Here is a 21,296-nt window from a genome sequence, read left to right on the forward strand (position 1 = left end):
AGCTTGGAGCAGCAGCGGAGCAGCAGCAGCTCGGCTTCCACATGCTCCTCCTCTTCTGCTTCCCTCCCACACTGCTGCATCTCTGGCTGTCACACCTGCTTTCCCAGCTCCACCCTGAGCTGTGGCACAGAGAACAAACGCTCCCTGTGACCTGAGCCCTTCAGAAAACAACCCCTGGCCAGCTTTGTCCCCATGCATTAATGCTCTCGAGGGGGAAAAGCAAAGCAACAGTTCTCATCCAAAGGGAAGGATAAGCAGCAGCTGCACAACAATAGTGTGTGCAGTTCTGTGAGGGGCAGCACTGTTACTGGCTGTATAAGACAAAAAAACCGAAACTACTTTATTTTAATCAACAGAGAATGATTTTAGTTGCTTATTTTTTTCACAGTATTCAATGCTCCCATTAGAGCATAAAGCCATCTGAATAGTTGTGTTTGCAACACAAAAAGTTGGGAGAGCTTTACATTCAGCACTGGGTCCTGCCACTGCTGGGATATCTGCCCAAATTCCTAAATGCCTGAATATTCATGGACCTTGTTGATATAGCTTTGAAGACATTTTGGGTTCAGCCCAGTAGTGCCAACAGCATCTGCACTGGAAAAGGAAATGTTCAGTCTTAGTAGCTGTGAGCAGCTGTAATATTCCCTGTCAGGGAACAGAGATAAGTTTGGGTTTTTTAAAACAGTTTTGTTTAAGATTATTGGCTCAATTAGTGTGGTTATAATGCTACTTATAGAAACAACACATATGTTTTGGAAGGTAATAAGCAGGTTAGTTCTAATGGTTTCTTTCCTCACAATTCTTGAGGGATTCTTCAGGCAGTGAGGAGGGAACAAAGTTTAGGCAAACATTAACAGTACCTGCACACAGTGATTTATGGATGCAGCACAGCTGCCTGCTAAGGAGAGTACTCACCTCTGTTTTCAGTGGTTACAACTCCAGGCACTTGGTCAGAGTGGGGCACCACTGGCTCTTATGAATGGGAGGGTTTGACTGGGGGAGCCCCTTAATGCTAGGAACCAAGTTCAGGAACTGAGAGTTGCTCTGCCTTGTGATTTTTTCTTGTTGAGAGGTGACAGTACTGCCTTCTGTAGCCTGCTCTGATTATACCCTTGCTTAAAACTGATCTGGAGCTCAATCCCTTATTTCCCTCAGAGCTTTTGGTAGTTACAGGGTCATGCCAGGTAGGGAAGGATGTCTGAGCCACAGTGGAAGAAATCATCTCCCCTTGTCATGGGCAGATCATCGTGGCTGGACCTGACACCACCTGCAGCTCCACAGCCTGGCTGCCTCAAGTGGCACAGGACCACAGACACCTCTCAGTGCCACAGGACCTCAGACACATCTCAATCTTTCAGTTCCCGAATGTTTTGTGTGTTTGCCGGGATCTCCGCGAGCTGTGGGGCTGTGCTGCAGCCCGAGTGCCATCTGCTGACACTTTGCCTCCTTTGCTGCCTTCAGACATTGTCAGCTCAGTACTCACCTCTCTGTCTGCTGTGGTTCTCTCTCATCCTTATGCACTCCCACCCCCCACCCCCTTAAGTCATCAAACTTAAACATGTTTTCCTTTTTCCTTTTGTGATATGTGACCACTCTAAGGTCACTTGTCATATTACTCATATGCTACATGTAGCATTTGAGAAGAGGCTATTGAAAGTGATTTCAATCTTTGTATTTTTGATGCTTGGGGTTTTTGTGGTTTTGTTTTTTCCTCTTTTCTTTAGTGGACAGTTGTACCAGAAAGAATTATTTTAAAAGAACCTGTAACAATCATAGCAAATGAGAACATGCATTTAAATATTTTAGTGGGTTTGGGAAAAATAATAAAAATTGCAGAATGTGTGGTTCCTGCTGCAGGGGATTTGAGACAATGCATGCAGGAATTTAAGAATTACTTATATGTGTCACCTGCAAAACAAACAGAGCTTTGCAGATCTGAAAGATGTCATGGCATGCTAAGCAGAATATGGGCAGAGAATAGAACAGTTTTGGCAATGAGGAGGGACAGATCATAGAATTGTTCAGATTTGTTAAAAAAAATAAAATTCAACAATTACCTAAATTCTTACAGAAGGAACATTCCAGTTCTGTGAAAGTGTTATAACTGGGGCAGGGGGAAGAAAGGTGAATATTCTGGATAGAAAGTGACAGTCACCTCCTGAATTAGACATCCAGAAAACTAAAGTAGGTGCAGGAACTCAGCTTGTTTTCATTAGGGAACTGAGATACTGCAAATCTGATTTCAAATGGAGCTTGGCTGGTGTGGAAGCATTCCTGGCTGGCCTGACACACAAGGAAGCAATTCCCAGTGTTAATTTACATGCTTTGCTGAAAATTTATCCTGAACATATGTTTACCATGGCAGTCAAAAGTTTCACAAAGATAAAGATTCCTTCTTCTGTTTCCTTCATTGTGCCACTTCTCCACTGCTTTAAATCATGTGGTTTTGACAGTGAGAAATCTCCTGTCCCTGTATTTAGAATTGCCAATCCAAATACACTCTGAAGGGAACTGACCATGCCAAGACAAAGCACTTGCCATAAGACCTGTTCATTAGTCCAACTAGCAGAAGATCAAGTCTTGAATAAGTACAGAAGCATAAATAGCAAGTGAACCTGTAGTGTCTGATTTGCTGGGAACACTCACATTATGTGTGGTATTTAAAAATTCAGAGTGTTTCATTTGGAAATCTGAAACAATTAATGCCCTGTGGATTGAGCTGCATGAAATATCTCAGCTGTAAAAATTCTGCTGTTCTTTAGAAATTCTGTTGCTTCTTAGAGGAAGACAACAAATATTTAAACATGAGTGGGAGGATGTAGCAAAAGGACACTGAATAATCTCTGTGAGAGGAAATAAAACAGTAGAAGTCTGACATCCATCACTGATGATCAAGATCAAGATTGAACTGGAAGCCAGATGCTGTTGCTGTTGTCTGAGTTGAGTTGGGCTAAGAGCATTGCATTTTCATCCCTGACTAATGCCTAAACAGGCATTAGGTGTGTCTTTTTGAGAGAGGATAGTACTGGACATCTATGAACAAATTTGCAATCCCAGAGTAAGGAGAAGAGTCAACCCCAAGAATAAGGGTGGGTGGAAAAACCCAAAAGATTAAATAGTAGTATTTAAATGGTAATATTTTTAGCTCGTCTAGGTACAAACTAATTTGTCCATTTTCTGATTGCTAATGGGTGCTTCAGCTCCTAATTGCACTGAATATCAGGTATGTTGCCAACCGCTCCTACTGTTTTGATAGTCATGGTTCAGCTTTTTGATACTTGTGCATTAGCTCTCTAAGCCTCTTGACTCTGGAGTGGAAGGAGGGCACTGAAGCACAACAGCAGGAAAAAACCTTACTGTCACACTTTTCTCTCTCTCTGGAGAATGTGGGTTACATCTCAGATTCAGACCCATTTAAAGAAAAACAAACATCCAGATCAAAAGCCTTTTTGTGGCTTTATGTTCAGCAGCTCTTGGTGCTTTTTGAAAGGCTGATTCAGGCTGAAAAGCCCTTTAGGGTGACTAATGAGCTACCTGGATGCAACTGGCAAACAAGCAGGGGTAGGTCAGAAATCTTTGCTCTTGGCTCACACCAACCTTTCCAGTTATGACCCTGAGTGGAAAGAGAAGGTGCAGTGGCCATTCCCCTCAGAGTATGACCCCAAGAGGAGGTCCTGTTGACTGTTCTGCATATTTGCCCCCAAAAATGAGAGCCCAGATTCAATTCCTTTCCAACTCCACAGAATCCTTTTCCAGAGCTGCATCTGAAAGCTCCTGAAGGCACTGGAACCTTCATCCCTCTAGAAGTCACTTGTCCACCAGGCCCAGCTGTACAGGGCAGCCTTGCTCATGGAGGAACTATGATGAAAATAAATAAATCCCTTTTATGAGCTGTAACCTTTGAGTCTCTTCAGTGAAGGATCAAAATTGAACTTACGTACCTCACTCTGGCCATTAAATTCTCACATGACTTTTCTGTGTCCTCCTTACTGGACAGGTAGCTGGATACAAATACCTACAAATTCCTTTTGCCTTAACTAGAATTTATAATTAAAGTAGAACAACTTCATTTAAACAGCCTAAAGCATTATATCCACACTGTTTCCAAGCTTTCTTCTGCAGTATAATTTTTGATAAGGCAGGTAAAATTGTTTAACAAAGCTTGTTATTCATTTATGAACAACCAACTAAGAAACCATTATTTTGGTTCTAACAGAAATTATGTTGGAAAAAATTTACAAAAAGAGAATTCTGTTGGGCATACAGTGTTGGCAGACACACATAAAACTGGGACAGGAATATGTCAAAACCATAATGAACCTCAAAACAGGATGCTTATAGATACTTGTTTAGTATTCTGTAGGGAATAGGGAACGTGTTCTGTCTTATGTCTACAGATTCAAGACAATGTATCTCTTGCTGTGTGCTCCTGTGGTTTTGTGCACAGATCTTGGGTGAAGTCAAAGGAGAAAAACTGAAGTGGGTGATCTCTCACAGTCTGGCCTTAGCACAGGAGAACAAGATGTCTTTATCTGGGTCCTGGTGTGATGTATTTGTAATACGTCTGTGCCTGTGTACAAAGGTCAGCGAGACCCCAGTGCAGAGTCTGAGGCACACTTGTGCTGTGGGAGCACAATGTCCCCCTGGAGAGGGGCTGCTCCCTGCTCTGTGCCACACCTGGTGTTCATGAGAGGGAAGGTAAGGAGATAATGCAGCTCCACCGCAGGAGTGTGTGAGCTTGGTCCAGCCAGACCTGAAAACCAGATCCTTCTATGACAGCATGAGAACATTTAGCTAGCTTCCCATGGTGATAAACTGATTTAAGGCCTGTTCACAAATCTGTTTTCCCTGTGTGTGTATCAACTTGACTTTACCAAGCTGTTTGGGTAAAATTACTTGTCCACTCATCTCTTAACACTTCTCTATGTGTAACAAAATGTGCTGTCAACTGGCCAGCTCTGCAGCATAACAAAATCCTGCAGCAGTTCTGGGAAAGTCCTGGTGCCCCATGTGCAAATAACCCTTTTACTCAGTCACTCCAGACTGTGTCACAAAATGCTGTCTATTACAAAAGGAGAGATGTAAGTGTACATGCTGTGCTTTAATACCATCTTAGCAAAAAGTTTCCATGGTGATTTGCTCTTATTGCTGCAAGGGAGCTCTTTTACCAATAGAACCATGGCAAATTTCTGTCTACTGCCTCATTGAAGTTACTGCTAAATTCCTCAATTAAAGAAACCTCTTAAGCATCACAATATGTTGTGAAAAACACCTCAGAAATAATGGGTCCTAGCCTAGGTTGATAAATTTTCTGGTCTAACAAGAAGATGCCAAGAAAAAAGTACTTGGAAATTTCTTAACACTTACGTTAAAAAAAAACCAAAAAACAAAAAACTCAGGATCTCTTATTTCCACACAGCTCTGAATGTTTAAGAGCATCTGATTGTGCTTCCTGTCAGATTCTGAGGCAGCTAACTTAAAACAATTGCAGCAAATTCTAGATTTTTCTGAAAGTCTCTGACAGACAATGAGCAACTTTACTAAGTTTCCAGTTTGTTCAATGTGGTCTGAACAAGAGACAAAGCCAGTAAATTTATTTCCATGCTCTGTTGAGCTTCACAATGCTTCTGAGGTAGGAAAAGAAACAGTACCTGTATGTGTGCCCAGCACAGGTGTTTGCAGATACACAGCAAAGAGAAGGCATTGCTCAAGCCTGTCAGGATTGCTAAGGAAGAGACTGGCACACAATTGATTATTTAGAAAGCTGGCATAAAACCTACACTCTTCGAATATCCTAGCATGTGCTGACAAGCTTGTGGTAAAGGTGGTTGAAATGTTCTACTCATAAGCATAGGAATGAATAAGAAATCAGGCCTTGATCAAGGATTACCTGGATACCACCTGCACATCAGGCAGGGATGGCAATTTTTAGGTATCCCTCCAAAACTCAAAATCCTTGAAACACGAAGGAAAAAAAATAGGCCCATTATTAGGTGGCAAAAATGAAGCTAAGTAGACTTGCTCTAAATTGGATTTTCTCATTGATACCAAAATCATTGGCTCTCCTCAGAAACCTGTGCTGAACAGGGAACATGGCATTCAGTGGAGCCTGGCTGTGGCTGCCTAATGCCACAAGGGCAGCAGCTGCTTTAAATAGACATGAATGGTTTTGCTCTTCCTGAAAAATTGGAGTGGGAAGTGGCAGAAATAGAGATTTGAGAATTCTGCTTTTAAACAGGAGCTTTTTTTTTTTTTTTTTCCTTTTCTTTTTTAAGTGTTTCTGGAAGCCTTTTCAGATAAAATTCTCAAACTGAGTAGTCAACAACTTCTGTTGTCCTTGAGGCTTTCATGACCTCTTCAACTGCCTTTGAAAAAAGATTTTTTCTTTTTATTTCCTTGGGTGGGGGAACAACCTCCAAATAAAAGAGCCCACCTGTCTGAAGCAAGCTGGTTTGCATCCTGCTTCTCAGAAGGCGTCTCTAGCGCTGCCAATTAGCAATCTGTCACCAGATCACAGATTAGGTATCACATTAATGGGGAAGCTCCTGCCACCTTGTGGCAAGAACTTTCACCTTGCTTGAATCAAAAGAGTTAAACTGGATACCTGATACCTCTGTAGAAAAAGTGCATAGCTAAACAAATAGAAACCTGCTTGGTTTGCTTTGCAATTTGGGCATTATCAATTGTAAATATTAATGCTATTTTAAAATAAACATAATATAAATTACTAGATAAGCTCTTGCAGCAATTTTTTCCCACTGCTGCTTTCTCCACCTTTCTTTCCAAGAAAGTACAGAAATGAATTCTGTCCGAGTATTGAGCCAGGAGAATCCACAGCAACTTTGGTATTTTTAGAAAAACTTTTGACAAGACGCATTGGTGGGTGTCAGAATAGTACTAATTTGTGTTCATGTGTGATCAAAATGATGTATCTGCATTCATTTTGGACTATTTGCTTTCAGCTATGGGCAAATGTTCAGCTCTAGATTCTTCTAAGGATCTTTGGTGATATCTTCATGTGCTTCATGAAATGTTTCTTCTGTGAAGAGAACAGCTTGTCTTGGTACTTCCTGTTTCTTTTGTGTTTGAACAACAGAACTTCCTGTTTCTTTTGTGTTTGCTAACTGGTGCCAGTGATGTGGTTCTGTGTGTTCATGTCCTGAGAGGGTATGGCAGCCTCTGAACTGCCTTCAGGATGTTGGTCAAATTATTCATGAAACTGGGGCAGCTTTGGGCACCCCCAAAGCAGAGCAACACAGCTTGCTCTTTCCCTGGCTTGGTTTTTAACCTCTTTGATCTCCCAAGATGAATATTTCTCATAAGGTCTCATCTAAGAAATATGTTGCAACCACGCTGATTTAAACAGATTAAAATTACCAAAGGACCTCCCATCACCACCCCCTCTGAGTGTGAACTCGCTTCATTTCAGGACCTGAAACTAAGGCTGAGATGAGTAGAAGAAACAGATGGAACTCAATTTGCAATGGCTAATTCATTCTGCCTCTATTGCTATTTTTATGCAAACTGAAATCCTGATACACAGGATTTTCTCTTCCTAACATGTTGTAACAGTTTCTAATTAAAAACACTGATACCTGCCCTCAAGAAATGCCAAATTGACTGCCCTGGAGATTGTAATCTTCACACATCAGAAGGACAGCAAGTTTGAATCCTTGATAAGCAGGAGTTACAATACTATGTTAATGTGGCCTGTCCCTAAGCAATTGCAATGGCGTTTTGAAGCTGATTACACACAAAACTATCTCCGTCCCAAATACTAAAGTGCTGCTATATAGTGTAATTGATGCCAGAAGCTGGTAGAAGAGAAGAATTTTATAGAAAACAAAATTGCAGCTAGAGATGACTGCTGCAAAAGGCATCTGCATGTGCAAAGTCCTACTTTCCAGCTGTAGTCATCTACAGCTCAATCTGTGCTGGCAGTAAAAACTATCAGGGGTTTGGATGTGTAAGTGCTGAAATTAATGAAGAGGCTCTGGGCTGGAACAAGCCTTCCTAGTGGGAAAAGTACTTCCAACACATAATGTTATCCCTCTGCCTCCTGACAGCAGCTGATTTCAGTGTAGTGCTGCAGTCCTTTTACAGCTTCTCAGCCTGCTCCAAAACATGTGTGAGGTGAATTTAACATGCTATAAACATAGGGATAGCTATTATCAGGGAGAGACAGCTGTGTAACAACATCCTGGACAATAAGGATAGCTCCTGGGATACTGAGAAAGAGACCAGTGCTGCCAGGTGAACTCTGCAGGAAGGATGTCCATCACAAATGCCACATTGTAAGAATTATAATACATCAACAGCTGCTAACGCTAATCCAGGGTTATTGGAATAAAACTGTAGAAGAAACCTCATGATGGACAAAGGAAGCATTTGGCATTTAGCAGCTTTAAAAATCCGTTATGTTCTGAATCTGCAAAGAATTGAGCTGTTAAAAGCTCAAGAAGGTGCTCAGTGGAGCAGCAAAAACTGTTGTTGAACTTAGAGTTGGTGAACTTAGCTTCTCTGCAACTGCGGAAAAAGAGTTTTAGGTAAAAATCAGACCAGAGATTTGACTTGACTTTGCAAGGAGAGAAGATTCAGAAAATGGGAAAAGTAAATTGCAAGGTATGTGCTGTTTAATTACTCTGGAAGATAGAGTTGAGAACCTGAAAAATGTAAAATTAACAATGAAATATGGGCTAGAACTAGACCATAAATGGAAAAGGAGTCTGAACCCCATAACTGCTGCTTTAATTTCAACATGAAAGATAGTTTCTTGTCATAGGCATAACAATGGCTCTGGTCTGGATCAAACTTCAGATTATGAAGAGAAAATATTTGTCTTTTCTCTTGTTATTTCATTTGTATTGTTTAGGGTTTTCTAGTCCAGAGAAGTGGATAGTAAATGTTTATAAGTGAAGTTCACCAAATTAGCAATGTGCAGCAGAATTCCCAGGGATGTGGGGAGTTCTGTTTAAGTTTTCCAGTCAGTGGGAACTAGAGGATTGATGACAAATGTGTATTCACTTAAGACATGACTTGCACAACAGGTCTGTGGGAGATTGGATCATGAGACTTGGTCATTTCTCTGCAATGGAATCCTAAACAAAACCATTATGCCCTTTTGGTTTCCGGTAAAAATATGAAGTGAAATAAAAATTATGATAAGCAGACGACTTCTTGTGAAACTCTAGCATCATGGTTTTGCATATATTTCCTTGTTCCCAAATTTTCGTGTTTGAAAGGGAGTGAAAAGTCACAGTAGGTTCAGAGACTGAAAAGCCACAGTAGGTTCATAATTATTTTTGGAAATGCCACATGTACCTTGTGACTATTTTGACCTTTGTAAATATAATACAGTGGCACTGAAAGTCCTGAATAAAGTATAGCAGGTATAGTAACACAAAGTAGATATTTACTGGCTGAGGTATAGTCAATGTGAATAAGCAAGCCCTAGAACAGGGGTCTGGAAAAGTTCTATGTTCTTTTTCATAGAAGATATCAAATCTTCCACTGAATGAGGTCCTGAGCAACCTGATCTAACTTTGGAGTCACCTTACCTGGGCCCAGGTGGCTGGACTAGATGACACCCCACCAAAAACCCCTTCCAACCTAAATTTTTCTGTGGTGAGAGGCACTTATTTCTGAACCACACAAGCAGTGACTTTATACACCATCTGCTAGGGAACAGAGGCACTGTGGACTGCGCAGCCAGGCTGCCACGAGAGGGAGGAAACGCTGGGTTTTTAACAAGGCACAGCAGAAGCCTTGTGGGGCTCCCCTGTGGGTGTAGCTGAGCTGAGAGCTCTGCACAGACCTTGCATCTCACAAAGTGGCAATTTCCAAATGCCTGCTGCGCGTGCAGCCTGTGGCACGAGCTAAAGGAGCACAGGAGGTTTCTTGTTGCTGCTGGGATGCCAGGCATGTCCAGTGCCCAGCTTTAGCTGCTGGATCCAGCACAGAGGAATGTGGATTTCGGCTCGACTGGAGAAGGTAACTGCTCCAAGGAGCCTCTAGATAAACAAAGAAAAGCTATAAATCTTATTTCAGCTTCCACTTCTCAGCTCTGCTCAGTCAGCAGGGGAAAAAGCTCTGTGGGTTTTGTATTTAAAATGTTGTTTAAACAGGGATGCTAATATACCATCTTCTTAATTTTGTGTAGCGCTTGCAATATTCCTTCAATTTTCAAGTACTGACCTCTGAATGATGATTTAATTATGAGTCTTTTTTTATACCTAAACAGTTTCAAAAGCAAATGAGTCTTACTGTCAAAGTATAAAGAACATTTTGCATGAAACTGAGAAGATAATTTGATATAGCAAATTGACAGAAAATTCTTGTAGCAACAAAGAACTGCATTTTTGTACACATACACAGAAAGATGATTTGGTAATGTATAGAAGAAAATAATTTATTTTAGCAGTCAAACCACTGGAAAAACACTTAGTTCCTGCTGAAAAATCTTCCTGAAAATTGCTGTTGAATTCATAGAAAAAAAATTGTAAATATTTGGACCAAAATCTACACTGTGTATCAGTTTTTATAGCCTCAGAACAGTTTTATTGTGTGAAAAAGGTTTCCTACATTTTCATTAAGCAGTTTGAACTGGCATGTTATATGAACTTCAATATGTATATGAGGCCAGAGCAGATAATAAGCTATAAAATCTTAGTTTTTCCTTTAGAGTCCTTTGGTCAGGATCTGGCAGAGCTCTAGAGATTCAGGCTGCAGATCTGTCCTGTGTTTTGGCTTGAGGAATTTGCAACCAAAACATGTCTACAGAAACTAATTTGCTTTTGTGGTACTAACTTGTCAGAATTCTTCTGCTTGGGCAGTTTTTTGACCTTGTCTTTTTAACATTTCACATGCTGAGCTACCACAAACAAATTTAACATTTTCTAGATTAGACATACAAAGACTTTTTTCCCTGTGGTAACAAAGTCTGCATTTGTGGTAAAAGGGTAAGTCTGTATTTGTGCTTTGACATTTGAGGGAAATCTCTATGGTTGCAACAGAGCAGAAAAGAAACAGCTTCTGATTGCTCTCTAAGCTTTATGATTTTGTAGAAGTGCTGTGCCACTAAAGTTTTTGGGTCTCACAATGCATGTATATTTCTGATGCATATTTATGGAAGAAAAACTTTTATTCTAAGACTGTACTGCTATTAGAGGAAGGATTTTGAGGATGGTTTTGTTTCTAGCAATCACTGCTCCTTTCATTGCATCTGATGTTCTGTGTGGTTTAAGTTCACTTCTCAACTTTCTCAGAAAACAGTTTCTGTGCTCATTTCAGTGTGACATTTCCCGCAGAAAGAGAACAAGCAAGTTAACATAATGAAAAAAACTATCTTCTCCTGCTGTTCTGGAAGCTGGTTTTGGGTGTGAGTCTGAGGTGTAGCAGGCTCAGCTACAGCTCTGACTGAGCAGTTGGTTCCCTTCAGCTCTGAGCTGGTGGCAGCAGCAGAGTTTATGGAGAGGTCATATGTGCAAGAGCACAAATAGCCAGAGAACCTAAAATCTTTAGGAGAATGTAGCAGTTTCAGAGTTTCTAATGCTACTTTCCCTTCTGTTTACTATTATTTCTTTGGTTTTTTCTTTCCTCCCCCAGAACTCACAGCAGCCTTATCAGAAGGAGGAGCATTCAGCTCTGCCTGCACTGTTAAGCCTACAGTCTCTGCAGACAGGAAATTTTGCTGTTTCATTGTCGTCAGTGAACATCTGTGGTATCCCTGTGCTCTAGCACTTTTTCCACTGGAAAATGGGAAAGAAGAGAAATATGGCAAAGTTGTTGTGGCTGCTGATGTTCTTTTCTGATATTGTGCCATTCAGCTGTGAGAAATCAATGAGAGAAAGAACCATTGAGCTGATGCAAGATACACGTTTGATTGATGGGTATATAAAATATATTCAATGAAATCCTCTTTGTGAGTCTGACAAGGGTGGAGGAAATGCTGAAGTGTCAGATTAGCAGAAGCACACAGCACTGAGCTACCATTGCAGTGACACATTGGGAAGGAATTTGGGTTCAGAGGGTATTTAATGTAGGATTGTGTTATCCTAAACACTGTTTGAGTTTCTGGCCAGGTGTCACAGTTTAACCCCACCTGGGAACTGAGCCCCACACAGCCCTTGCTCACTTGTCCCTCTGGTGGGATGAGGGAGAGGATCAGAAAAGTGAGAAAACTTGTGAGTTGAGACACAGACAGCTTAATAAGGAAAGCAAAGGCTATGCACAAACAAAGCAAGACAAGGCATTAATTCTTCCCATGACTAAGGCGCTCAGTCATCCCCAGGAAGCAAGGCTCCATCACACATAACATTTTCTTAGAAAGATAAACATCAGGATTCTGAATGTCCCCTGCCTTCCTTCTTCTCCCAAGCTGTATATGCTGAGCATATGGTCTGGAATATCCTTTGGCCAGCTGGGGTCAGCTGTCTCAGCCGTGTCCACTCCCAATTTATTGTACACCCCCAACCTGATCACTGGTGGGACTGGGGGAGAAGCAGAAAAGAAGAGAGACTTTTAGGCATCTATTGCTGGAAGGATTATTGGCAATTAATGGTCTAAGGGTCTCCAAACAGTGGAAGAAATTAAACTTGGGTTAGAAAGGGAATGACTTATTTCTATCACAAGCCCTGTTTGTTTTCCATTCTAGCCACAATGACTTTGTATTGCAGCTGAGAATACTTTACCAAAATAAAATCAGTGGAGTCAGCTTGAGAGACCTCAACAGGACCCACACAAACCTTGCAAAACTTCAGGCTGGTTATGTGGGAGCTCAGGTATGTACTGCTGTGGTGGTGGGGCTCAGAACATATTTCTAAATTTGCTTCCTCCCTAGCCCTGATTTTGGTTCTTTATGTTGAAAAAGAAAAAAATAATATAATTGAAAAGCCACAAACATTCTTTCATGACAGCTGTGTTTCAAAAGTTTGGGTTTTATAATTCAGGTACTCTTAGTCAAAACAGCAGCATATGTTTTGTGAAATATAAATTAAAGGAAGCTTATACTTGCTTTCCTGCATGTACTGTGGAGTAGCTGAGTGTATCAGGAGGCCTTAATTTGGAGTGGCTGCTTTTTTGTCTGGAGTGGGTGCTCTTGTCTTGCATCTTAACCCTTTCTTTGGGGAAAAAGCTGCAGTGGCAACCCCCTTGTGAACTGCAGGAAGTTATTTTGGTCTGTGCTCCTGAACTATGAGCAAACAGAAGTTTCCAAGCCAAAACACAAGTTACCTGGTTCACTTGTCAATGTCTCTTTCAGTTTTGGTCAGTGTATGTTCTTTGCAGCGCTCAGAACAAGGATGCTGTGCGCCTGACCTTAGAGCAGATTGATGTTGTCAAGAGGATGTGCAACAGCTACGAAGAGCTGGAGCTTGTGGTGACTTCCCAAGGTGAAGCTCCTTCTTGTAAAGGAATTTTTAAAAATATGATTGCAGAAGGTGTGTTCAGAGAGATGCAAGCAGACAAGCTGTCCTGCTTTAAAGAGTAACTTCAACATTTCCTCTGAACCACAGCCACTGACTGTGCACCACCCTGGTCCATTACCCTGGTCATTTTCTCATGACATTACAGTCATGAGAAAATTTGCCATATAAACATGTACTCTGTAAGCTCAAATTCTATGAAAATGTCTTTACTATTGCTTGCAATTTACACAGACAATCGCTGCTTGGTACTGCTGGCTTCTTATCTGTCATGGAATTACTTAGGAAGTATCTCCCTCTGTGTTTTCCAGGTATCTCTGACAGTAGAAAGATTGCATGTTTGATTGGAATAGAAGGTGGCCACTCCATTGACAGCAGCCTGGCAGCACTGAGGATGTACTATGACTTGGGGGTTCGTTACATGACTCTAACACACACCTGCAACACTCCCTGGTAACTATTGTGCATATTTTTGTGTGACTGTCTAATGCAAAGGAGTGGCAGCTGCATGATGGGAGAACTGTGGATTCAGACCCAAACTTGTCCTGTGAAAGACTTTGAACCAATTCAAGGTGATAGGCTTTGGGGATAAATAGTTTTCTATGTATGTGGTGGGAGACTACATCCATTATGTAGTGCTTGTTATAATCATAACTCAGGCACTTGAGAATCTGATTGTCTAAAATTCCTTCACAAAAATCAACATTAGTGAACCTGAAAGCTGTTAAGAACATAAAAAGCACTGCCTGAACAGGATTCCTATTACGTAGCTCATTATCCCCACTTTTGTGGGGCTGTGTGACATTGTAGTAATTTTTCTTTTGTGTAGTGCAACAGTTTTCAGCTGCTGATACTGTATTCTCCAGAATAATAAAATGTTTCTTCTCCCTCACTCCCCATTTTTAAGGTCTGAATCATCATCTAAAGGAGTACACAACTTTTATCCTAGTGTTATTGGTCTGACTGCATTTGGCCAAGTAAGGATCTCTTTCAAATGCTAATCTGGGCAATCTGTCATGCAACTAACAACTTCTGGCCTTATCTTCTCAAAAGCAAACTGACATTAAAAATTAATGCTGGAAGTTCTTGATAGTTAGGAGGTGACCAGGATTTAGTCAAACCACATTCCCTGTGATGCTTCTTAGGGTAAAAGAAGTGTTAGATTTTATTGCAATTGTTTAAATACAGATTAGATGTATGAATTCATATGTGCAAGCAGTAAGATGTGAATAACACTTCCAATGACTTATTTTAGATTGATTAAGTTTTCTAAGTTTTGAGCATGCTGGGTAATTTGAGTGAATAAATCACTAATTAATTAATAGGTACATAGCAACCACTACAGGCACAGCATGTTTGTGACTAGCTGGCAGCTGCATAATTAATCTATCTGTTTCCATATACCAGCCAAACAGCTTCCTTTCAGGAAAATTAACACTGACACTGTTGTCTGTACATCTGTTTTAGGAAGTGGTAAAGGAGATGAATCGCCTGGGTATGCTGATAGATTTATCTCACACCTCATACTCCACTGTAAAGGCTGCACTCAACATCTCAAAAGCACCAGTAATTTTCAGCCACTCTGCAGCATTTTCTGTTTGTAACCACTCAAGAAATGTTCCTGATGATATCCTCCAGGAACTGGTGAGTGATATGTTCTTGGGTTTGTTTTTGGAGGAAGGAATTTGTTGGCTTTACTTCTTGGGGGTTTTGTTTTTTTGTTTTAATGGCAATGATTGGATGGGCTGCAGAAAACGTGCATTCAAATCATGATGTTTACTTTCCACCTCCTCATTCCTGAATTTAATTTAGAAGCAGATCCTTGAACAGCAGCTTACAATTGCTTCTGAGGCATTTTCTCTGGGTTGTGTTTAGCCTTTGACTACAAAAATGAAGTGTTTGCAAATACTTTGGAATTCTGGTTGAGTTTGTTGGATGTGGTCACTGCACTTCTGCTGATTCAGTCTGCATGAAAGTAAAATGAACACAGAGGAAAGGGCAGGGAGGCAAAGCCTTGTGTTGCCATCTGAACTTTGACTTAGTGTTGCTGTTCTCACTGGTGGATGGGTGTAGAAGATTCTGCATAAGATGCCCACGAAGTTTGCAGGGCACGAGTGTTCACTCATCACCTGTCTCTTCATATCTTTCAGAAAAAGAACAAGGGAATTATCATGGTGTCTTTCAATGCAGATGTACTGGCCTGTGGCAGAAAAGTTGTTAATATTTCTACCCTTGCAGGTTTGATGTTTATATACTTTAGTTTTTATGGGTTCTACAAATTTGTATAAATTCTGTGAATATCCTGGGGCATGCATCGTTTTCAAGGCTGTGTAAGTTACACTGCTTGTTTATTCCATCCACACCTTAGCCCAGCTCTAGGTACTTTCCTAGCTAATACTCATTAAACAATAACAAGAGGTACAAGATGTGTGTGTAGCTGGAGGACACGATGCTCACAAACAGAGCCAACAGCCATTAATCCCAAAGTAATTGTTACTTTCTGGAAAACACCTTAAGCCTATGTAATTAAGAGTGTGAAACATAGGTGTGTAATGGATAATGAAATTCTATTGGTGTAATTGGGCTGCTTGTTAGGAATGAATGCATTGTGATGCTCATGTCTCTTTCCTCATTTGCATTTCGTCAGTGTAGCTGTTATTTTGAAGGTTGCTGCCTGATGGGGTGTCTTTGGACTTATTTAAAAAGGATTTTATCAAGAACCTAGTATTAAAGACAGCTGTTACCCAGTACCAGTATGTGTGAACTGTAATAGTCTTTTTTTTTTGTTAGGCTCTTAGATGTTGTTTTCTTGATATTTTCTTTCAGATCATTTTGACCATATAAAGGAAGTTGCAGGCTCAGAATCAATAGGAATTGGTGGTGACTATGATGGAGTGGAACGGTGAGTAAAGTTGTACAAACATTGACATCTGCCCCTTAAATTATGTGTGTTTTGGTTCATTTAAGGGAAAAAAAGAAGGCAGACAAAGAAAAAGTGGTATCAGATTATCTTGTAAAGAGCATTAACCCAAGTTTTATGAAAGAGGGGCACATGCTACAAATGGATCCTCACGCCCTCTGAACTCTGAAGCCATGTGCTCTAGGTGGTGGTTTGGGCACACAAAACCAGTGATAGAGGTTGTTTTTCTCCAAAAGCCACAGATGAATGACAGAAAAGCTGTCTCAACCTTTATATGGTAAATGGTTCAGTCTAGAGAGGCGCCGCAAAACTCTTCCCTCCACTCTCCTTGGGGAAAGCCCAAAGAGTTTGGGTGCTGTGAAACCGCTCCTGCTTTTGGGAAGTGTTTGAGGCAAGCAGAGCCTGGTAAGCAGCCTACCAAAAACCTCTCCTCACTCCTGGCCCACTGCAGTTACAGCACAGGAAACAAATGCAGGTTGGGTGGCATTTGCTGCTGCAACCTTAAACTTTTTTTTTCTTTTTATCTTTCTGTTAAATCATTATCTCCTTTTTCTTTTTTCGTTTTCTCCTGGAGTCAGGCCTGCTTCGGAATGAAAGTCAGAGTCAGGCCCCCATCTGTGAAGTACAAACACAAACCCATTTTGTCAGCTCCCATGATATCATAGCTCTGAAATTATTATGTTCAAAATAAAAACACAGTTTGCAAGAAAAGGACACATTTTATCATGAATTTTCTCAAAGACCATCAGTTAAATTGGTGGTGGAGTTGTTGAGGTCCTAATTCCTGCTAGTACTGCCACAGATTTTTTAGATATGCTGATCACCATACCTTCATGGAACAGAAGAGTAACAAAAATATTAGTCATCTCAAAACAACATCAAAGTCTCATGGAAATACAATTTAAACCAGCTGTTTGATGCAGGTTTTGCAGCCTTTTTATTTCTAAATTCTTTTTATTCTGACAAGAATTAGCACAGGCATAGATCAGTTTTGCTTTTTTGTAATTTCTTCAGTAGAGGCTCTGAATAGGTTTCTTTCCACTGCCTAAACAATTGGCTTAATCCAAACTAATATTATTATTCTAATTGGGGTATTTTTTGTAAATAGTTTGTAAACAACAGAGTTCACAAAATTGTCTGCAACTCCAGAGCTCATCATGTGTTTGTAGGTTTCCTTTTGTTCTCAGTTACATGAGTGGATTGCCCCAACTTCATCTGTGATGCAGCTGTTTCCTCTTACTCTGAAGTCCTGATGGAAAGTGTGGATTACCACATACATTAATTTCTGGTTATTTTTTCCCCTTTTGCTCTTATATCCTCCTATGCTCTTATTTTGCCTCTATAGAAGTGCATCTTCATTCCAGTTGTGTTCTGTTTATTGGGTCCTATGTGAAGAAAAACACTTTTGTTGTGTCCCAGTCCTGTTTCTGTTTGTCAGCTGAATTCCCAGAGGAAGAATTGGGTCCAAAGTCAGCTCACTTCAAAAGTCAATATGTGCAAAAGACTAATTAAAACCCTTTTTCTCCAATTTGCCAGCGATGTGTTTTGAATGTTCTTGTGTGACTCTTGCCAACAGCTTTCCCGAAGGATTGGAAGATGTCTCCAAATACCCTTCTCTGATAGAGGAACTTCTTAGAAGAGGATGGAATGAAACTGAACTGAAAGGAGTCTTGAGGGAGAACTTTCTCCGTGTCTTCAGGGAAGTAGAAAATGTAAGATTTAAATCCAAACTGAATCTCGATTCTTACCAAGAGGGAAAGATGAACTGTTGGTGTTCTGTTGCAAATTTTTTGGGTGGGTTTTTTCTTTGATTTTTTTTTCCCCATTTTATGTGGTTTGTTTTGGAGAGATTATTTTGTTCAATGAGAGAGGGAATGTAAGCACCTAATTCAGTAAATCCAAACGCTGGGAAAGAAACCAAGATGGCAAGGGAGCGTTAGCAGCATAAAGGAAAACGAGAGAGAGCAGACAAAGCTCTTTGGAAGTTTTTCTCTCTGCAGTAATCTGATAAGCACACATCAGTGACTTCTAAATGGAATCACTTCATGGTTTGGAGAAGCTGTGGATGTACCAGCATCACAGTCTGGCCGTGCTCGCTGGGGCAGCAAGGAATGTTGACTCCTGCAAATCAATTTAATTCTTGTCATGGGATTCGGCTGCTGTTCAAAAGGCCTCTGCCATGGCCATGCCACTAACAAGCCATAAACATAACAACTAGATCCCAATGAGCTTGAAGTATAAATGGTAAATTTTAATCCAGAAGGATGAGGGAGGAGAGGAGGGAAGGAGACTGGATAAGAGTAGGGCCCCCTCAATGGTAACTTTTACAAATGCCTCTGCTGAAACTTCCAGACTGCTTGCCTCCTACTGCTTTTATTGACAGGGATAGGTAAGTAGACATTACACACAAAGCCTTATAGACAACAAATATTTCACAGAGATCTTTCTTCCACTTGTCTTTTTCGGGCATGTTGGATGAACTGAAATTAGTGAAATTTGAACTATTCCAGTTAACCTGCCAAAATATCTCCATAATGCTGACCTCACTGTGTGGCAGACTGACATTATGGAGAGGCTCAAATTCACCTCTCCTAACCAATCTGTGGGATTTAATAATGTTTTTTCCCATCTAAATTAGAGGTGTTGAAGCTCTGTCTTGAGAGTGAGAAGCTCTTGAGAGCTCCTTTCAGGAAAGAAAGTTCATGAGTGCGTGTTCTCCATATGTGGAGAGAGCCAAGACAAAGAGCAGCCAGACCTGTGATTCCTGCCTGTAATGTGCTGAATTCTGGGAATGCAAACAGCAGAATAATAATATTGATTTCCTCACACTCAGATGTGGTTTTGCAATACAGATTGAGTTGGGTAAATATCATTGAATTTGCTAGCTGCATAAAGCTTTTTGCTGTTGGGCCAGTGTGGCTTTCAGGGACAAACTTTTGAATTTTTGTAGGTGCGGAAGACTTTTGCAGTAATGGGCGTAGGTGAAAGTGAAATTCTGCAAGAAACAAAACATTCCTGTCGCCTAGACCTACATAAGCCTCAGCCTCAGCCATCCAGGTCCTTTGGATTTCCTTCTGTGGCACAGCCTTTCATCCTGACACTTGTATCATGTTCAATGCTGTATTATGTATCATAAGATTATGGAGTCTAGAGAGATTTTTTGAATACTCTGCAATGCAGCTACTTATCTTTCTGTAATTTGTTAGCAGAAGACTATAATAAATTTTAAACATGATTTCTATAAATTCATCTGCATATTGGAAAAGTAATGTAAATTATAACTGATGTAGCAAAAGTGTTTAGAATTTGAACTGATAAATTCTGTATCACCTTGGCTGGACCAGGAGCAACATTGTTAATGGAAAATATTCACATTTAAAGAATAAAATCTGTAATACTCTATGCATGGTTTTGGTACTCATATTGTGGAATAAAGACGAGTCCAGAACCAGCAGTTTCACACAGGGAACTAGAAATTATGATTAAGACATCTGTGCCAAGTAGTTTTCAAATATTGCTTCTTGTTAAATCATACAGCTTCCATCAATAGTTCATGGCTTACTCAGAGAAGATTATCCCCTGCTATATGGAGAAAAGTGCTTTTTTGGTTTGCTTGGGGTTTTGTTTTGTTTTTTAAGATGGCAAGATGAGTGACAAGCCTATTCCAGCTTGAACTGCATGCCTACAACTAGCTTTAGAAACCCATCCTGTAGCACTAAACTCCTCTTTTTGAACCCTGACCAGAACAGAGGGCAACTGGTCAATTACTGAAGGGTAGAGGCAGATCTCTACATTCAGGTGCAGGCAATGCTGTAGAGACTTTTCTATAATTTGAGGAGAACTGTTTGCAGCATTTTCATGATGACGGGAACAAGAACAAGTCAGGACAAAGCAGGAATTCTGGCTAGTAAGAGGGTGGAAATCTTTTTGACATTTAAACAATTATCCTTATCAATAACATGTTTTATTATTTCATTTCTATTCTAGCTGGCTAAAATCAGACCATGGCCAGTGGATTCATAGACACGAAATTAGACAGAGATCTTTTTATTTTAAATCTGCTGTTTTGGCCTGTGGAATACATTTTGAAATACACAAGAGCATATATTGAAATAGGCCTGCTCTTATTAGGCTCAAAACTGACATTTTCGTCAAAAATACTGAGATTTATAATGAAATTATAAGATGGCAGCAGCAGTACATCTTTGTCTGGTCAGTTCCCAGTGCTTGCTGGTAAATGATATCCCATGATATTTCCTGTTAATGGTGATTTTATGATACCAATTTTTATTTACTAATATGACATCTACGGAATTTAGACTTAGTGTAGAATAAAAGCCCTGTAGTTGATCTAAGGAAAGCATTTGTAAACACACAAAGTATTTAACAACAAGAGAAGGCTGAGCATGAAAAGGATGAAAAAACAGCACATTAGTTTTTTTCTAGAGGAATTTGAGACAGTTCCTACCATCCATTTCTGTACTTTGTGTACAAGCAGGGTTTCTGGAAGGACTCTGTTCTATTATAGCTTCAAAATTAAGCTTCATTAATTTTTTTGATAAGATGATCTCCTCGATAAATATAATTATACTTCTGTATGTTACCAAATTGTTTACAAATCATGGGAAACAATCTAGTTGCACAGAAGCCAACCTTAAAAGAATAGTTTCTCAATAAATACTGATCCTGGATATGCATGTAGAAAGGGGAATCACTAATTCAGAAGTCTGGCCTCCCTGATATTGCTTGACTGTAATGAGAACTGGTTTTACTGGTAAAATCATTAATTCAATATGGCAAACATTTAATTCCCATCAGCACTTCTAATAGATTCATTGGAAAACTTCCATACATGGTCTCTTTTCTCAGAACTAGGGCTCTGATATTTGCTTCATTACACAAAATGTAAGATGTTTCTTTATTCCTTCCAGCTGTTTCCTTTATACTGTGTTGTT

The 21,296-nt window shown here is 40.2% G+C and overlaps 1 protein-coding gene across 1 annotated transcript; it reads left to right on the forward strand.

Annotated features, from left to right (window-relative positions):
• The first annotated feature begins 11,754 nt into the window (after window positions 1-11,754).
• LOC128932756 (dipeptidase 2-like) lies at window positions 11,755-19,580 on the forward strand. The gene is made up of 10 exons (XM_054269451.1): window positions 11,755-11,888; window positions 12,653-12,779; window positions 13,259-13,388; window positions 13,733-13,874; window positions 14,329-14,398; window positions 14,889-15,065; window positions 15,572-15,659; window positions 16,248-16,323; window positions 17,918-18,053; window positions 19,292-19,580. Exons 1-10 carry the CDS (start codon window positions 11,755-11,757, stop codon window positions 19,475-19,477), a joined length of 1,266 nt encoding a protein of 421 aa, XP_054125426.1. The 3' UTR covers window positions 19,478-19,580.
• Window positions 19,581-21,296: the final 1,716 nt, after the last annotated feature.

This window comes from Melozone crissalis, unplaced genomic scaffold, assembly GCF_028551555.1.
Source record: "Melozone crissalis strain CALT ecotype California unplaced genomic scaffold, PUWL_Pcris_2 ptg000007l_1, whole genome shotgun sequence".
Lineage (NCBI taxonomy): Eukaryota > Metazoa > Chordata > Aves > Passeriformes > Passerellidae > Melozone > Melozone crissalis.